We start from the raw sequence: 16,795 nt of genomic DNA, 5'->3' as shown, positions 1-16,795 counted from the left end.
TCAGAGTCCAGGTGAAGAGAGGAAATGGGAGGAGCACCACACCTGTCGTGTTTGAGGAGTCTGATGTAAAACCAAAATCTGGCTGCCTCTTCCTATTCTGCAAATATGGAGGGAATTTGTTAACTTTTGTGTCAACCTTCTGATTTATAAAACAGAAATAATAATATAGAACTCGCTGAGTGTTGGAAAGGCGCTTATGAGACGATGCTTGTGAAACGCCTCATTGGGTGCCAAACACACAGAAGGCCCTCAATCAGTACGCGGCAGCTACAGACACATATTATAAAAGGCTGGGTCCAGAAATTAGGCACCTACTGTGTGACCTTATTTGAATCTGTAAGTTACCTTTCACAATTTAAGTTTGGGATTCTAGATTCGTCCATAAGGAGCAGATAAGAAACACTGATGAGTCATGTGAAGGGCAGAACTGGGAAAAGGGTAGAAGGAGAGGGAAACAGCCTTCAGAACCTGAGACCTAAAAGAGCCACAGCTTCTGGTAGTTAAGGAAAGACTTCATTCCCTTCACGAAGGGACAGATTTCCCTCGGGGAGAGTGACGACAAATGAAAACCAGCATGCTGTTCCATTCCTTACAGGACTCACGAGGATAAGCCAGGGACATGCACTGCAACCCTGGAGTCTCCAGTAAGCTTCTGGAACTCGAATTTCAAGGCAAGGAAGTGACAAAGCACTTGCAGAAGTGGTGGGTGGGAGGGAGGGAAGTGAATGGTAATGGAGCTCAGCTAAGAATCCTAAGAAGACAGCATCTGGAAGTGAAGGGTAAGAAGAAAACAAATAAAACCCAAAGGCCAGCTCTGGCCATCCATCAAAATTCTTATCATTCCTGCTACAAATGTATTGACAGTCAACTAAGGAGTAAGTTCACACATAAAAAAGGAAATCAACTGAGCAATCTGAACTATTATCAAGAGACTTGCAAATTTTCCCCATTTTCCTTTATCTTGATATTATTTTTGAATTAGCTGTAAACAGCATTTTATCTAGAGGCCCACAGCATAGTAGTTACAAGACTGGGTTTGCATCCTGACTCCATCATCACCAATGTGACCTTGGGCAATTTATATAACCTATCTGTGCTTGAGCTTCCTCACCTATAAAAAAGGAAAGAAAATACTACTACTTCAGAAGATTGTTGTATGGACTAGGTAAGGTATACATAAATGCTTACAACAATGTCTGGGCACCAGGTATTTGTCATTATCATTACCTCCTTAAATCGTATGCAGTCACATTACCAAGCAGAAGAGGCGGATTTTCTTTAAAAACTCCATTACAAATAAGAAGAAAGAATGTGTCTCTAGAGGCCTGAAATGTTTAATGGGTATGGAGATGCCAGGCCCAGTTCCACTGATAGGATGACCGACAGCTATGCTGGCCTCTTCTTCCCAGTGATAAGGCTGAAAACTATTATTTCTCACTCTCTACCCAGGGCTCAGAGTGAGATTTACACAAGAAGATATTCAATTAAGCATTTAGAAAATTTTACTTTTGTTTACCGTTTTTGAATAAGTAACACACAGACTTGGTATAACATTCAAATAGGACAGGCTTTACAAGGCAAAGAGAATTTCCCTTCCTCTCCTGCCCCGGGCTCCCCAATTCCCTGGATGAGAGGTAATGCCATCACTTGGTTCTCCTAGCTTTCCAGAAATGAAGCATCATTTAAAATAAGAGAAAGCAACCACATAGCCAACAAACTGGTTAATATTTTTCATGACAAATGCAGTTAGGAGGAATCCTTAATAGCTTACAAAGACACTATATTGGTAAGTTAAAAAAACCACAATTTTATTTAAAGTTATGACTCCAATTCGGTATAAAAATGCACATTAAAAACATGGAAGAGGGACGCCTGGGTGGCTCAGTTAGTTACTTGTCTGCCTTTGGCTTAGGTCATGATCCCTGGTCCCTGCTCAGCGGGGAGTCTGCTTCTCCCTCTGCCTGCCGCTTCCCCTGCTTGTGCTCTCTCTCGCTCTCTGACAAATAAATAAAATCTTAAAAAAAAATGGAAGAAATATGTCCAAGCACCAAAAGAAACTGCTTCTTTGTTGTGAGATTAAGGTTGATTCTCTTCCTCTGTATCTATCAACCTTTAAAAAAAAAACAAAAAACTTTAGGGATGTCTAAACTGAACAACTATTTCATAACTAGGGGAAAAAAATTACTCTGATGTCATATCATGTCCTGTTATTATTATTATTTGATATCGCCACCGTATCTGAGAACAGTATCTGGCTTCAGAGTGTAACTATCTTGAAGGTTTTCCACTCCTTCCATTTCCAAAATGGAATTGTGAAGAAGATACAAATCACAACTCTAAAGTGACAAAGATTTTTCTTGTTTAAAACGAGCACTTCATGTCATCAAATGATTGTTACTCTTTTTAGAGTGATCACCTTGGAAGATCACACATGTATTCTTAAAGTAGGGGGAAAAATGCAAAATAACACTATGCATTATTTTTGGAAGAAAGCGAACTTACCCCCCCAGGCACTGTGGCTTCATTCCCAGCAGCTCAGGTAGGAAGGCTGGGGCTGGGGTTGAGTGTGTGGCACCGAGAAGGTTCTGCTGGGCTCTGGCCCAGAAAGGTTTGAAAAGCTCTCCTCTGCCCCTTGCACTGGGGGAGTGGGCATGCGAGTGCAGACTCCATGGTTAAGATTCACTTTGTCAGTGACCAAGGCCATCCCAGCGTGTCCCACACAAAGCTCAGGAGCTGTTCTGCCTCTCCAGAGCCATCATGGGGTGCTAACCTCAATTTACCACCTCCAGTTCGAGAGGAGCTATTCAAAGTTTACACCTGCCACTGGCACAAATGAGGAAAGGCTATGGGTTTGGAAAATTTCTCCTGGAAAACTGGAACTAAGAAAAACACAGGGCAGTGGTTGTGGCACTTTCTACCCATAAATGCTGGCATCCAGGTACGGGCACTGAGGCAGGCGGGGCTTCCCTCACACACCCACCTGAGGTCAGCACCTGGGCAATCCCAGGAGGGACTGGGCAAGGGTTTTGGGATTTGAATCACGGGGCTATCTGGAGGCTATGAACTTATGTCCTTCCCTTACACAGGGGCAGGGGAACTTACTGCAAGGTCGACAACTGTCTTGATGGCCTTTTCTTTTCTCTTTATGAAGTCATCATCCTGCAAGACAAAACACAGGGATTAAACAAACCCTGTGTGAAGACTGAAACTCAACCGGACTTCTCAGAAACCTATCTTACAAATTGATTTCTCATCACAGCTTTGCCTGCAGAAGCCTCAATCTTCTAACAAAGTGGAATATATTCTACATGGGCAGAAGCTAGGGCCTCTGCAGATGGCTCCAAAACAGATCCCACAACAGTAAGAAAGACGGGGACCACAAAGTGTACTGGTGAAGCCAAGCATTCTTGGTCAAATCCTTATGAACTCGGACACCCTGGGCAAGCCACCTATCTCTAAGCCTCAGTTTCACCATCTGTAAATGGGGACACCACCACCTACATCAGAGAGCAGCTGTGAAGATTAAGGAGGAGAAGGCATGTGTTGGGCTGGGACTGAGTGTAGTAAGTACTCAGTGGCTATCTGTTGTTATTATTGCGGTGGGGGTGGTTACTATTAAACCGTTACCATAGGAATGCCCTAGGCAATGACCTAGGTGGTCTCTTGAAAAGCTTTATATGACTATTAAAAAAATATACTCATGTTCTTATAATTTAATAAAAGTTCTGAATCAAGTACTAAAATTGGGAGAAAAGGAGAAAATTGCAGGGCTTTACACCCAGGGCCCATTTAAAGAGGCAGTTCTGACGTACCAGGATGCTGCCCAGGCAGGGGCAGAGACATCACACAGAGGAGCCTGAGCTTACTCTGCTCCTTCCCGGGGAGTCTCTAAGTGTATACACATGCTCGCAGTTGGATGAGAAAAGAAAAGGAGAATACTGACCTCAGGGAGACTGTAGGTTTTCTGGAACTGGGATATGGAGTAGGAGCGGATGTAGTCACCCATCTCTTCCTTTGTTTCTATAGCTCGCTTCACCAGCCACTGGGAAAGAAAGTTAGGAAACATGAGGATAGGGATGAACCACCACTGTGGTAAAGGCCAATTCAGGGATGGTACAACTCGTGAACCGAAATCACCACACTTGAACTGGCCAGGTGATGAGAAACTATCCACACCTACTGTCCTATGTGAAAAGCAGCCAGCTGGGCGTCTAAGACGCTGAGATCCAATGGGATCTAGAGCAGAGTGGCTGTGCAGGAGCCTTAAAGCCTCACGTTGGATGCTCAGGCCTCAGTTTCCCTCTGTGTAGAGGTGAGAATATTGTTTCTTTCACCTCACAGAGCTACTGTGGGAGCAAATGAAATCACAAGGACCAGAATGCTCTATGAATGCCTGAAGCACAACACAAATATAGTTACACAGACACCTGGTTCTCGTGGCAGATCTGAACGTTACTTTCTTTCTTGTGCTGCCTGCACCACAGGCCAGGGAAGGGAAGAGAGCCTCAGAGAACATCTAGTACAATCCCTTGTTTCCTTGATTCCAACAACCTCCCAAGTATTCAGATGTGAGAACAGGCTTGCTGAGTACACAGCCCTAGGCTTCACGGGAGCCAGGCACTCACAGCATTTGCTCTCTTAATCCACACAACATTATAAGGTGACTGGTGCCAGCCACGTTGTACAGACCTGAAGCTCAGAGAGACTACACAATTTGTCCACTGCTCCGTAGGAAGCAAGCACAACAAGGCTGCAAGTCGCAACTCAGAGGCTCTTCCACACTGGAAGACTAGACATATGAGTTTTATGAAATGTTTTCCAGCTTTACTGGGCTGATACGCAGAACTAGCTGTTCTTCATTGCTCCCTACTTATAATTCCAGTTAATGGCAACACACACAGGCACACCCCCATAACCTGTGGAAGATCCAGGTGCTCTGAGAGTAAGAATGCAAAATACAGAAACACAGCCTCTGTTTCTCCTCCCTGGCTCTTCATGCATTCCCTTTATAACTGAAGAGCATTATGGAGGGGGATGCCATCTGTCAGAGTCACCATGCTCTGTCCAGAGAGAGCTACTACATCTCGAAAGCAGTTTGTGGACAGTAGTTGTATTTCCCCACGAGCACCGCACACTTGGCAAGGCTTAGCTACCTAGGAAAGCAGACACGTGGCATACGGCATGGTGCTCCTGCAGGGACGGACAGAATGCTTGCTCGCAGAGGGCAGCCAGCTCAAGTAAAGGACATGTTTAGGACATAGCTGCCCAAGATGGGGGTGGCTGCAAATAACTCTATGAGGAATATTATTTTGTTGTTAGTATCTTCCATTTATTTCCATCAGTCCACTCCACCCCACCTCCAAACAATGACCCAGAAGTCAGGACGGAAGATCAGACAGTATTCAGAGCTTTTGTAGCCCCTCTCTCGCACCCCGACCCAGCACCGTGGCCCAGGACAACTAAGGAGGCTGACTCCTTGCTCAACTCAATTTCTCTCTACTTTCCTTTGGATGGGGAGATCCAGTTTCTGGACTTTCAAAGTTGTTTCTTTTTCAGATGTTCCTCCATGAATTAGATCTACACTGAGTTGTTACTTGGCTGGATCCTGGTGAGTGTGATGAGATGAGGAAGGTAAGGAGTCTTAGGATTCAGAGAACTGGTCGCTGTTTTGGAGTTCCTAGAGTGAAGGGCTATGGAGGGAACCTCTTGGATAGCCGAGCTCTGCTGCGGATCCCTACCATCCGAGGAAAGTACCTACCCTCACGGGGTTCACCTGTCCGGCGTGGGAGAAAAAGATGTGATCTAGAACTACCAGGGCCGGAAGTTAGACCCATTCTTCTCTGGGCTGGCATCCAGAGTGTTCTTAGAGCTGTGCTAACCAGTGTGAACACAGGTGGTGAGCCTCCAGAGGCACATAAGGCAGCTAGCTCGACGACTGCTCTTTCACTGGTCTCCAGCAAAACAGGCAAAAACTACAAGCATGTGGTTAGTTTTTCATAATACTTTCATAGTATTCCATTGAAAGGACTGTCCTTTATTCTGAGATTGGGGGTTAAAAGGCCTTTCTTTTAGGAAATGCCAGAGAAAGATAGTTGTTACTTAAAACAACTTCTTTATTGAAGTATAATTGATATACAATGTTATATTAGTTTCAGGTGTACAACATAGTGATTTGACAGTTCTATACATTACTCAGTGCTCATCACCATAAATGCAGTCACCATCTGTCACCACACAATGTTACTACAATAGTATTGACTACATTCCCTTTGCTGTACTTCTCATGTCTGTGAGTTATTTATTTTAAAACTGTAAGTTTGTATCTCTTTACTATTCCCTTCACCTATTTTGCCCATCCCCCATCCACCTCTCCTCTGGCAACCAGCAATTTGTTCTCTGTATTTAAGATTCTGTTTGTTTTGATAGTTGTTACTTTATAAAGATATTCTTGCCTGGCAAAATACAGGTGGCAACCATGGGTCAGCCTCCATTTTTGCTTTAAAATTTTACACATCCATGTAATTAAGAAATCTGGTAACTACTAACCTTGGTTCTCACATCCAGACAGGAGGCCCCCCCAGCATTCCATGTACAACACGGAACATTCAGACGTTCGAAATACCCAAACTAGCAACAAATGATCACTTCCCAAATACCCAAACTAGTGACACATGATCACTTCCCTTTCGTCACCTTCTCCTACCTGGACCAGATTTTTTGCTCTCAAAGTTCTAGCCTAGGGCTGAGTAAGGTGTAATCACTAGAGATTCAGGCTTTGGGGGAAAAGCCAACAACTTCACAGCATGGTGGTGGTGGAAGTTTCAGTTATAATCAACACAGGGTCCCTATTACCTGTTTTCACAAAAAGGATCAGGTACCATCCCTGCTGCATCAGAGAGAGAAAGTCCAGTGAACCTAATGAATCAAATTCTGAGTTAAAGTCTTAGCTTCCAATTTACAAATTTCATAGGATTTGATTGAAAGTCTAATGCAGGGGGAAATCCCCAATAACAGTAACAAAACCAGAAACTATATAACACTTATAAAGCACTTACTAAAACGTGCCGGTCCGTACTTAATTCTCATCCTGTCAGGTAGGTACTATTATTGTTTCTATTTAACAGACGAAAAGTGAAGTCATTTGCCCAAGGTCATGCAGCTAAGTGGCAGAGCCAAGATCTGAACCCAGGAAGTCTCCAGAGTCCACACTCTCAACCCCTGCGCTATATAATCTTCTTTTTTTTTAATTTTTTTATTGTTATGTTAATCCCCATACATTCCATCATTAGTTTTAGATATAGTGTTCCATGATTGTGCTATATAATCTTAACGCAGGACTGGTAGACTCTTCAAGCAGGGGCTGCATGAACAGCAGAGTGGGAACAGTACAAGGTTTAGTGACAAGGAGTTCAGACTGCAGTCTTGCTTGTCTTGCACACCAGTTCTCTGCCCTTGAGCGAAGCAGTTACTCTCTGCATCTCACTTGCCTCAGACATAAGGACTGGGATTATAACAGATGCTTCAAAGAACTCTATTAGGATCATTTGCAAAGCGCTGTTCACACAGCAGGCCCTTTGCTCCTCCTCTTTTCAAAGTGCCCGGAGGAGGCTGAGACACCAGACTGCAAGGATGCAGAGGGCTGTACAGCATGAGCCACTTAGTCACAAAGCCTCGGGAAACAGCCAGAGTGGAAATAACCTCCCATCAGACATCCAGTCGTCCAATAAAGACTAACTGCCGACATGGTACCAGACTTCCCACAAGGTACTGGTGAGCAAGCCAGCTATGGTGCCTGCCCCCAAGAAGCTCATGGTCTGCCAGGGGGGGCAGAAATGACCAGATACACAGGGTGACAAACTACAGCAAGGAAGATCCCTACAAAGGAAAGGAATATGGTCAGTATGAATGGATAAAGCAAAGGAGCCTGTTCTAGACTGGGGGGCTGGTCAACAGAAGCTTTCTTGAGGAGATTTGGTAGAACTGAAATCTGAAAGATGAATATGGATTAAGTAGGAAATGAGAGAAAGAGAAGAGCTTTCCAGCCTGAGGGAAAGGCCCTGTGACAGGAGGAAGCATAATGTGTATGAGAAAATCGGAAAGAAAGTCAGAGGGGCTAGAACAGAAAGAACAAAGAAGAGCGAGGAATAAAGTTAGGCTGGGACAGGACCAGAGCATGGGGGGCTACGGAGTTCTATCTTTACCAAAAGGGCAATGAAAACCAATTAATGGGAACATTCAAAGATCACAACAGGTGGCGGTGAAACCAGGGTACAAGGGATGGAATACTGTCTACCTTCTGAGAATGACATCAGGAAGCATCATCCTGTCCTGCTCCCCTAATTCCACACCACACCCATTAGACCCAGGATCTAGGCCAGATGGCCTGCTAGCCAGACCCGCTGCAGGAATCCTGACGTGCAGAGGACAAGAAACCACAAAGAGGCTCTCACCTGGACAACAGGAAATATGTGAATAAAATCCATGCCCTGGATCTGGTGGGGCTCCAGCTGGTGTGGACACTTCATCCTTGGCAGGACTGAGACAATTTTTTCTGATAGTGCTCTGTTTGGAAAAAACAACAAGCAAAGAGTGAGAACACACTAAGTGGCCCTTAAGACATCTCTCAAGTCTGGGTAGCATTCCAGAAGACTCTGGGGCTTCTCAGTGCCAGACCATAACCAAGCTTCCCCTGGCTGCCTACAAAATGAGAAAAATAAGCACAATTTAGATGGTATGTATGCGTGCCACTGAGGCCACAATACTGCTTTCATGCTTTATTCCAGAATTTTTTTCTCCCTATCTTTTTTATGTTAAACTACACTGTTTCTTTATGAAATTGTGGTGATGTTTGAGGTAGTAATTATTATTGAACATTTTTACATGGTAAAATAGAAAGTTTTCGGTGCCCTATGTTCTTTTACATTTTGTTTTATTGACCTACTTTTTCCAAAGATCTGGGAACCACTAGGTTACACATTAAAAAAATTGTTCTAAATATCATTCAGGCAACAAATAATTACCAGGCCCCGTGCCGGGTGCCCAGAATATTAAGACAAAACATGGGGCCTTATATTTAAAAAAAAAAAAAAAAAATGGAGTTCTTCACTGTCATATAAAAGTATTTTTAAAATAAAAAATAATCTTTCATTTTTTTAATACTTTAAAATTAATCCTAGATTTGGGGAAACCACATCCTTGTTCTTTTTTTCCAGAGAGCAGAACTTTTTTGCTTCTCACAAGGGGCACTCTGATGTCTCTCCAACACCTTGCTTCAGTCCTAGGAAACATCAGGGAGTTGGGGGGGGGGGAAGAACGGGGTTCCCTGAGACCCCAGAGAATCCTTCTAGCTCAGTCAGGAGGCCAGCATCCTCCCCCTGCTCCCGCCTGGACCTGGGTGGGGCACTTATACGGCTGGAGTGATAGAGAGATCTGTGTGCAAGTCCACCCCACGGCAGACTTCAGTTTCCTTCTCTACTCAGCTGATGTTTAATCTCCAGATGTCGGGTTCCTGTTTCTTACATCTTAATTGGATCAGACTCAAGAGGAGAGAGCAGAGGTTATTTAGTGGGTCTGCCTTGAGAAAGAGTCGCAAGGCATGTCCTTATGGGGCCATATGGAGAAATGGGAGCCTCTGCCTCAGCTTACATGGATAGTTTAGGTTATAGTCCCACCTAAAACCCTTTAAAAAAAAAAAATCTTAGCTGGTTACAGCAGCTACTGTGGCTTTCTCTGCAAGTGAGGACTATTTCCCCAGGTCTTATAAGAAACTTCAAATTCAGCAAGTCTGGGTCTACCCAAAGTGTTCCTTGCTCAAAGAAACTTTTATCTTTCTGCAGCTCCATAATCCTTCCCAAGAGACAGACACCCTTAAGACCAACATCTAACAAAGGCCTGGATGACAGCAATTATTGTCCTACCTATGCTGCCCTTAGTAGGTTCCATCCCCTTGGTCTTGGTGGGAACTAAGTAAAATTTAGGGAGAAGAGCTAAACGGCTCCCCAAGGAATGGTCCCTAGAGAATACACAAGAAAACTATGTTTATTCCTGGAAAGTAGCTTTACATGGTGGCACCAAGGTTAAAACTGCTAAGAGAAGTAGTCACACCTGCAGCTCCACGGATCATAGTATCAACGTCAAGTCCAATATGTTAAGAGAAAAAAATATGGACAGGGGAAAACGGACACCCCACTGCATACATTCCCTGCATACATTGCTGGGGCTCAAATGGGATAGTTTGGTGGGCAAGTATTAACGAACCCAATTGGCAGGATATTTAAGGCCCTCTCTATAACACACTTTATTTTTCATTTTAATCTCCATCAGACTCTCATGCCTTGTTTAATTTCTCTGAAACTTGTGAGGGGAAGAGACTAGTGCTTAGTTGGCCTTGTTCCCTAAACTCCAAGCCTAGCAAATGAAGATAACCCTGACTTGGCATCCTTGCTCAGGGCAGGTATTAACTATTGATAGACATGGGGCCTTTCTGCTGTTATATTTGGGTTCAGTGGGAGGAAAGCTCCCCCTAGTGGCTACAGATCTGAGTCTGCATAGGGTTACTGGTTGCATGGGCAACTGAAGTAGCTTAAAAATAAGAGTCTCGGACCCCCAATACTATCTAGCCCAACCCTCTCTACCTTCAGACCGAGTTGTTTCTGGCCACTGATCAGAGACTGACTACCTTCCCAGGTCATAAGGGCCCTGAGGGAAGGATGCCCTGGGTCACCTCCGGGTTTATAAGCCTCTTAAACCTGCCTCCCAGAAATCACTGCCAAGACTGAGGTCTTACTCTGCAGCATATGGAAGCAGCTGGAGGCACAAACATTGCTGGACCGAGGGAGGGACGTGGGGGAGACACAGGCAGGCTGGGGATAGGAGGCAAAAGTCAGGAGGACTTCTTGTAGAAGCCCACCAGCCCATTTCTCCCTGGAGCTCAGGGTAGACTCTCTGACTTTCTGAAAATCTGGGAAAGTGACAAATGCAGAGGTCCCCAGTCAGGTTTCCTAGCCTAAGATTTGAACAATGCCCACTTGTTACTACAGGTGATTGGTTGGATTCCTTCAGCTTTTAAGAGTGTTCAGTACACTGTTTCCTCCTCCACTGCAAACAGTTTGAAAGAGAGTGAATTAAACCAGGCTCTAAATTACAGCTCCATCACTGGCTCTGGGACTTTTGGCAAGTCACCTGATCCCACTGGTCCAATACTCCCATCATAAAACAAGGAATAATGCCTATCCTACCTATTCAAATTTACTGTGAAGATGAAATAGTAAAATGCATGCACAAGTGCTCTGCACACAGGTGCCTCCTACTTGTGTGTTACTGAACTCAATTAGAAGCCTAAAATCTCATGACCTCTGGGCATAGGACTCTGCAGTCATGGGGCTTTAGGACAGGCTGGGAGGGTAGAAGGAGGATATAGACAGAAGGCAGAAGCTCTTGAAACCCTCAAGAAAAAAGGATCAACAAGAACAGAAAGGCCTCAATTGGGCACACACAGAAAACAGCCTGAAAGATAATGATGCCCTCAAGAGGCAAGTGCACTCCTCAGACAGTGCTACCTGCCCCCCCCCCCCCATCGTATCAGCTGGGACATACTGAGGCACTGCAAACGTAAGGCAGTATTAGTCTAAATTGCATCTAACCAGAACATACTATAAAACCAAACAGAAAAGATTTTTGAATAATTCAGTACATTGCTAGGAGTCTTGGTGGATCTTCAGTCCTGCAAACCGCAGTCTCCAGCTTTGCCCACAATTACAGTTCATGGCTCTGCACTTAAAAGCACATCAAGTACTTACCAGAGAACATAATACTGTATATCCTCAACCCCTTATCCAAACCCTTTGGGGCCACATGTGTTTCAGAATTCAGAACTTTTTAGATGTTTGCACATTCCTGTACCTAAGAGGCATATACTGTATATTATGTAGGGCCCAAGTGAAATCTATACTTGAAGAAATTATTATTTCTGCAGCAAAACTTATGAATGTTCACCTAAGTGGGATCAGTATAGACTATAAATAGCCTTTAAAAAGTTCAGGTCATGTTTTGTTCCCAAATGAGTTTTGTATCCACACTTAGAAAGAAAAAGCCTGTTTTCATTGTTTTTTGATTTCAGATTAAGAATTTGTGTAAAAACACTGTACTCCAGTATCTATTAAGAGTACTGTCACTGACGGGAAAGTATCATAACCCCCAAGGACACCACAGTGAAAAAGGGGCTAAGAACCACTGTAAAGCACCAAGGGAATTTAGGAAGAAGGGACAGATAGAATCTAGGAAATGGTAAGATTGGTGCAGAAAGAGTGCAACTGAAAGAAATCCCAGCATATCAGGGGTGCCGCAGGTACCAAAAGCAATCACTTAAGCTGAAACAGAAAGAGGCTTCAATCAAGAGTGTCCTCGAGAAGATGGTGAATTTATGTTAATAAACAGACTAAGAATCTGGCTGATCTTAGCTACAGGTAAGGCTATGTGCTTCTTTGTCAAAAAGAAAAAAAAAAGCAATCAGAAACTCAAGGAAAATAAGCTGTATAATTATGGGACAAATTACAGTGTGCCTGATTTCCAGTGACTTTTCGTAGAGACCACCTCCACTTGCTCAGGCCAAACACCTCAGAACCATCTTGACTCCCCTGTTACTCACACCCAAATCCAATCTGTCATGACATCCTGTTGTTTCTACCTTCAAAGCAGATCCAGAATCCCTCCACTGCCAGCCCACTGTCCTGGCCACCATCTTCTCCCGTGAGCCTGGCTACAGTATGCTAAAGAATCTCCCTGCTACCAACTTCACCCCCTTAGTCAGTAATCAGATGGTTCCTCCTAAAACCGATTATGAACAGATTATGTTCTTCCTCTGCTCAAAACCCTTCAAGAATTTCCCATCTCACTTGGACTAAACTCAAAGTCTTTACTCTGACCTACAAAGCTCTACCTGATCTGGCCCCCACAACCTGTCTGCACCTTTTCCATTGCCCTTCCCCCCCACCCCCCACCTCACTATACTCCAGGCAAGCTTCTGCTTGGAGCCTTCACACTCAGAGTCTCCCTTGCTTGGAACCCTCTTTTCTCAAGTCTTAGCTCCCATATCACCTTCTCAATGAGGCCATGCTGACTTAAAGTTATACAACTGCCTCCAAACCATGTCCCTTTTCATATACCTTCCCAGCTGTAATTTTTTTTTTCCATAGCACGTATTACTTCTATATATAATTATTTATTAAATTAGTTGTTTATGGTCTGTCTCCGTCTACGGCCATACCACCCTGAACGCGCCCGATCTCGTCTGGTCTGTCTCCCCCCTGCAAAGACTCTAAGCTCTGTGAGGGCAGGACATTTTTCATTAACATATCCAAAGTACCCAGAACAATGCCTGACCCAAAGCAGGGACTCAATAAATGTTTGGTGAGTCAATGAATAAATAAGGATTCCTTTTGACTGCAATATTTTGAATATTCTCCATCAAACAGCACCATTATGGTCCAGAAGACTACATTTCTTTTTCTCTGGCACCATCACAATTCTTAGTTCTTATTGTAAACACTGTTTATAGATTTACTTTTAGAATCTACCTGTAGATAAAGCATGGACAATTTAATTGCTATTATAGAAAACAAACTATAAATATTATGCCCTGAACATTGTAAGAGTAATGATATGATGGTAAATGGAGGCTGAAAGTAAGAAGGAAAAACAGATAGCAAAACATTTACTATACATAGCTAGGAACCAGGAAAAACCATCTTATGAAAATGAGTCAAGAAACAGAAGCTTATATAGGTTAAAGCTATTCAAGTGATCCTAGAAAAACAGATAATAATTACAAGACTGGAAGATGGGAGACAAAGGGGATGTAGTGAGTAGTACAGGTGAGCTAAATTCCTCCTCTTATCAGATCTGAATGAAACATACAAAGTTAGAGATGTGGAAGTGAGCTCTCTGAAAAATCTAAAACCTAAATAGGCAAAGATGATTCTTTCCAGGGAATAAAACCAGGGTCCTGGGAGAGACATTAGCTATGTATTTTGTACCCTTTGGCAGTATTTGAACTTTTTTTTTTTACTTCATGGATGTAGCACCTACACAATAAAAACAAAATAACAAACACACAAGAATAAAAATCTATGTCTGGATTAGCCCAGCCAGCAGAGAGCAGAGCCACACGCCTAGATTCCATCCCGCAGATTCCCAGTAAAGGACTTTCCACAACAGGTCACTGGCTGCGATGCCCTGGTCCCAGAATGACAGACGCTACAGACGTAGAGCTCTGCTGTTCATGGCTGGGCACTGACGAGCACAGTGTCACAGAGGACAATATGTCCTTTAATGAGCAGCCCAGAGATGTCCTTTGGTCTTATTATTATAAGAATTTTGGTGATTCTGCATGGAATCACTGACTTTTCTTCTGTATGGAAACTGTGACTTGGGTAATTTATCATGTTTTTCTCTTGTTGTTGGCTGCCAGAAAGCTTAGAACCAAATCTGTGGCCCACCCTTAGGAAAACAAGGCATGTTGTGGCCCATGACAAATGCTGTAGCCTTATCCCCAACTTGATTTGTTTTCCTTTTGCTTTGCTTCGCCTTTTCTCTATCACTGCTTCATACGCATATTTGTAAGCCACCTTTAATCCATTTGGAAGATTTTTTTTCCTGGGGGAGAATAAAGCTTCAGAAAAATGATTAAATAAGTCACAGATGCACACAGATCTGAAATCACAAATCCCTCTCCTGACAGATAAGGGAACTGAGGCTTGTCCAAGGTCACACAGCTGCCCACTGGCAGGGCTGGGCAGAACTGGGGACCCCTAGTGGTCTAATGAAATCCCCAAGCCCCTGGTGAGCTATGGGAGACTGGGCAGGCTACACTCAGGTGAAACCTCTAGCAAGGAGTCCATGCTGCCTTCTCTCGATGGCAGGCAAAGTGAGGCTCTGCATTACACAGAGGCAATGGGGAAGGAAAGATTCTCTCCTCACTGTCTTCAACTTCCATCAGATACGTTCCTTCCAGCTGCCTTTGGAAAGAGATAAACAAAGCAGTCACTGGAAATTCTTAGAGAGTATTAGAAAAAGTATTAGAGCTGCTGAACATCACTCATCATCGGGGAAATGCAAATCAAAACCACAATGAGATATTACCTCACACCTGTTAGAATGGCTAAACTCAAAAAAGACTAACTAAGAAGATAACTAACACTGGCAAGGCTACAGAGAAAAGGGAACCTTTGTCCACTGCTGGTGAGACTGTAAATTGCTGCAGCCGCTATGGAAAACAGTATGGATGTTACTCAAAAAATTAAAAAATAAAAAATTTTTAAAATCATAGAACTACCATATGACCCAGCAATTTCACTTCTGAGTATTTAACAGAAGGAAATGAAATCAGTATTTTGAAGAGATATCTGCACCCCACACTCATTGCAGCATTATTTACAATAGCCAACCATGGAAACAACCTAAGTGTCCATCCATGGATGAATGGATAAAGAAGATGTGGTGTGTGTGTAAACACACACACACACACACACACACACACACACCCCGGAACATTATTCAGCCATAAAAGAAAAAAAGGAAATCCTGCCATATGCAGCAACATGGATGGACCTTGAGGGCATTATGCGAAGTGAAAGAAGTCAGAGAAAAATAAATACTGTATGATTTCATGTGTATATGGAGTCCAAAATAACTGAATTCATAGAAATAGAGAACAGACTGGTGGTTGCCAGAGGTGAAGGGTGGGGGGTGAGGGAGACGGGTGAAGGGAGCCAAAAAGTACAAAAGGTACTTGCAGTTATAAGATAGATACGTCCTGGGGATGTGATGTACAGCAAGGAGCCTCGAGTTAACAGTACTGTACTGTATATTTGAAAGTTGCCAAGAGAGTAGATGTTCATATCACAAGAAAAAGTTGTGATAAGAAAAAGTTCACATCACAAGAAAAAACATTTATTAACTATATGAGGTGATGGATGCTAACTAAACTTACTGTGGTGATCATTTTGCAATACATATACCAAATCATTATGCTGTACACCTTAAATTAATACAATGTTATGTGACGATAATCTTTCAAAGAAACTAGAAAAAAAGAAAGAGAGAGAAAGTGTCAGAAACAGTCTGAGCATCAAAGGACTTATAGGCTAGCTGTGTGACTGGCTTCTAACAACCTCCACTTCATAATCTATAAAACTGTGATAATACCTGTTGCAATGAAAGTTAAAATGAAATATGTGAAGCATCTAGCACAACTTTTGGCACATAGTAGACTCTCAGAAGTCAGCTCCCTTCTCCCCTGTAGGCTCTTCCGTGGCAAACTCTGATAACTTACATTTTTTGTCCTATTGTAGAGTTTTCCTGAAAAAGCAAATCAACGTCTATGTCAAAGCTGCAAGTGGTAATGCACCAAGTCATTCCTCCTACTACCTGCAAGACACAAAGAAAATATCTGTTTTCTCATTCTAGTTTGGGGAGAGGGGAAGAAATGGAAGGGAGAAAAAAATATAAGTTTTTATAGAATCAATGACCATACAAAGTATGTATCTTTAGAGAGAGAGTACATGTGTCCTTCTGACTCCATCAACTACAATTCATCTAAAATAGCACCACCGAATAAAACTTCTGCAGCGATGGAAATGTTCTGTGTCCATACTGTCCAATACACATACAGCTACTGAACGCTTGAAATGTGGCTAGTGTGACCGAGTAGCTGACTTATATTATGAAATGGACATATCATTCACAGATCCTCTTTATACTGAGGGGGATGGACATTAATTCTCAGCCAGGAGAAGTC

The 16,795-nt window shown here is 43.2% G+C and overlaps 1 protein-coding gene across 2 annotated transcripts in view; it reads right to left on the bottom strand.

The window, feature by feature from the left end:
* CCDC93 (CCC complex scaffolding subunit CCDC93) overlaps positions 1-16,795 on the bottom strand; it is an 85,006-nt gene that overhangs the window by 63,603 nt on the left and 4,608 nt on the right. For both annotated transcript variants that reach the window (XM_078070685.1, XM_036105290.2), the window contains exons 3-6: positions 16,331-16,425; positions 8,451-8,562; positions 3,944-4,042; positions 3,103-3,159 (exon numbers count right to left, since the gene is read on the bottom strand). In XM_078070685.1, coding sequence (XP_077926811.1) covers positions 3,103-3,159; positions 3,944-4,042; positions 8,451-8,562; positions 16,331-16,425 — 363 coding nt within the window. The remainder of the gene's footprint in view (positions 1-3,102; positions 3,160-3,943; positions 4,043-8,450; positions 8,563-16,330; positions 16,426-16,795) is intronic.

This window comes from Halichoerus grypus, chromosome 4 (assembly GCF_964656455.1).
Source record: "Halichoerus grypus chromosome 4, mHalGry1.hap1.1, whole genome shotgun sequence".
NCBI lineage: Eukaryota > Metazoa > Chordata > Mammalia > Carnivora > Phocidae > Halichoerus > Halichoerus grypus.
Note: the sequence above shows the minus strand (reverse complement) of the source record. Positions and strands in the feature narration are given on the sequence as shown.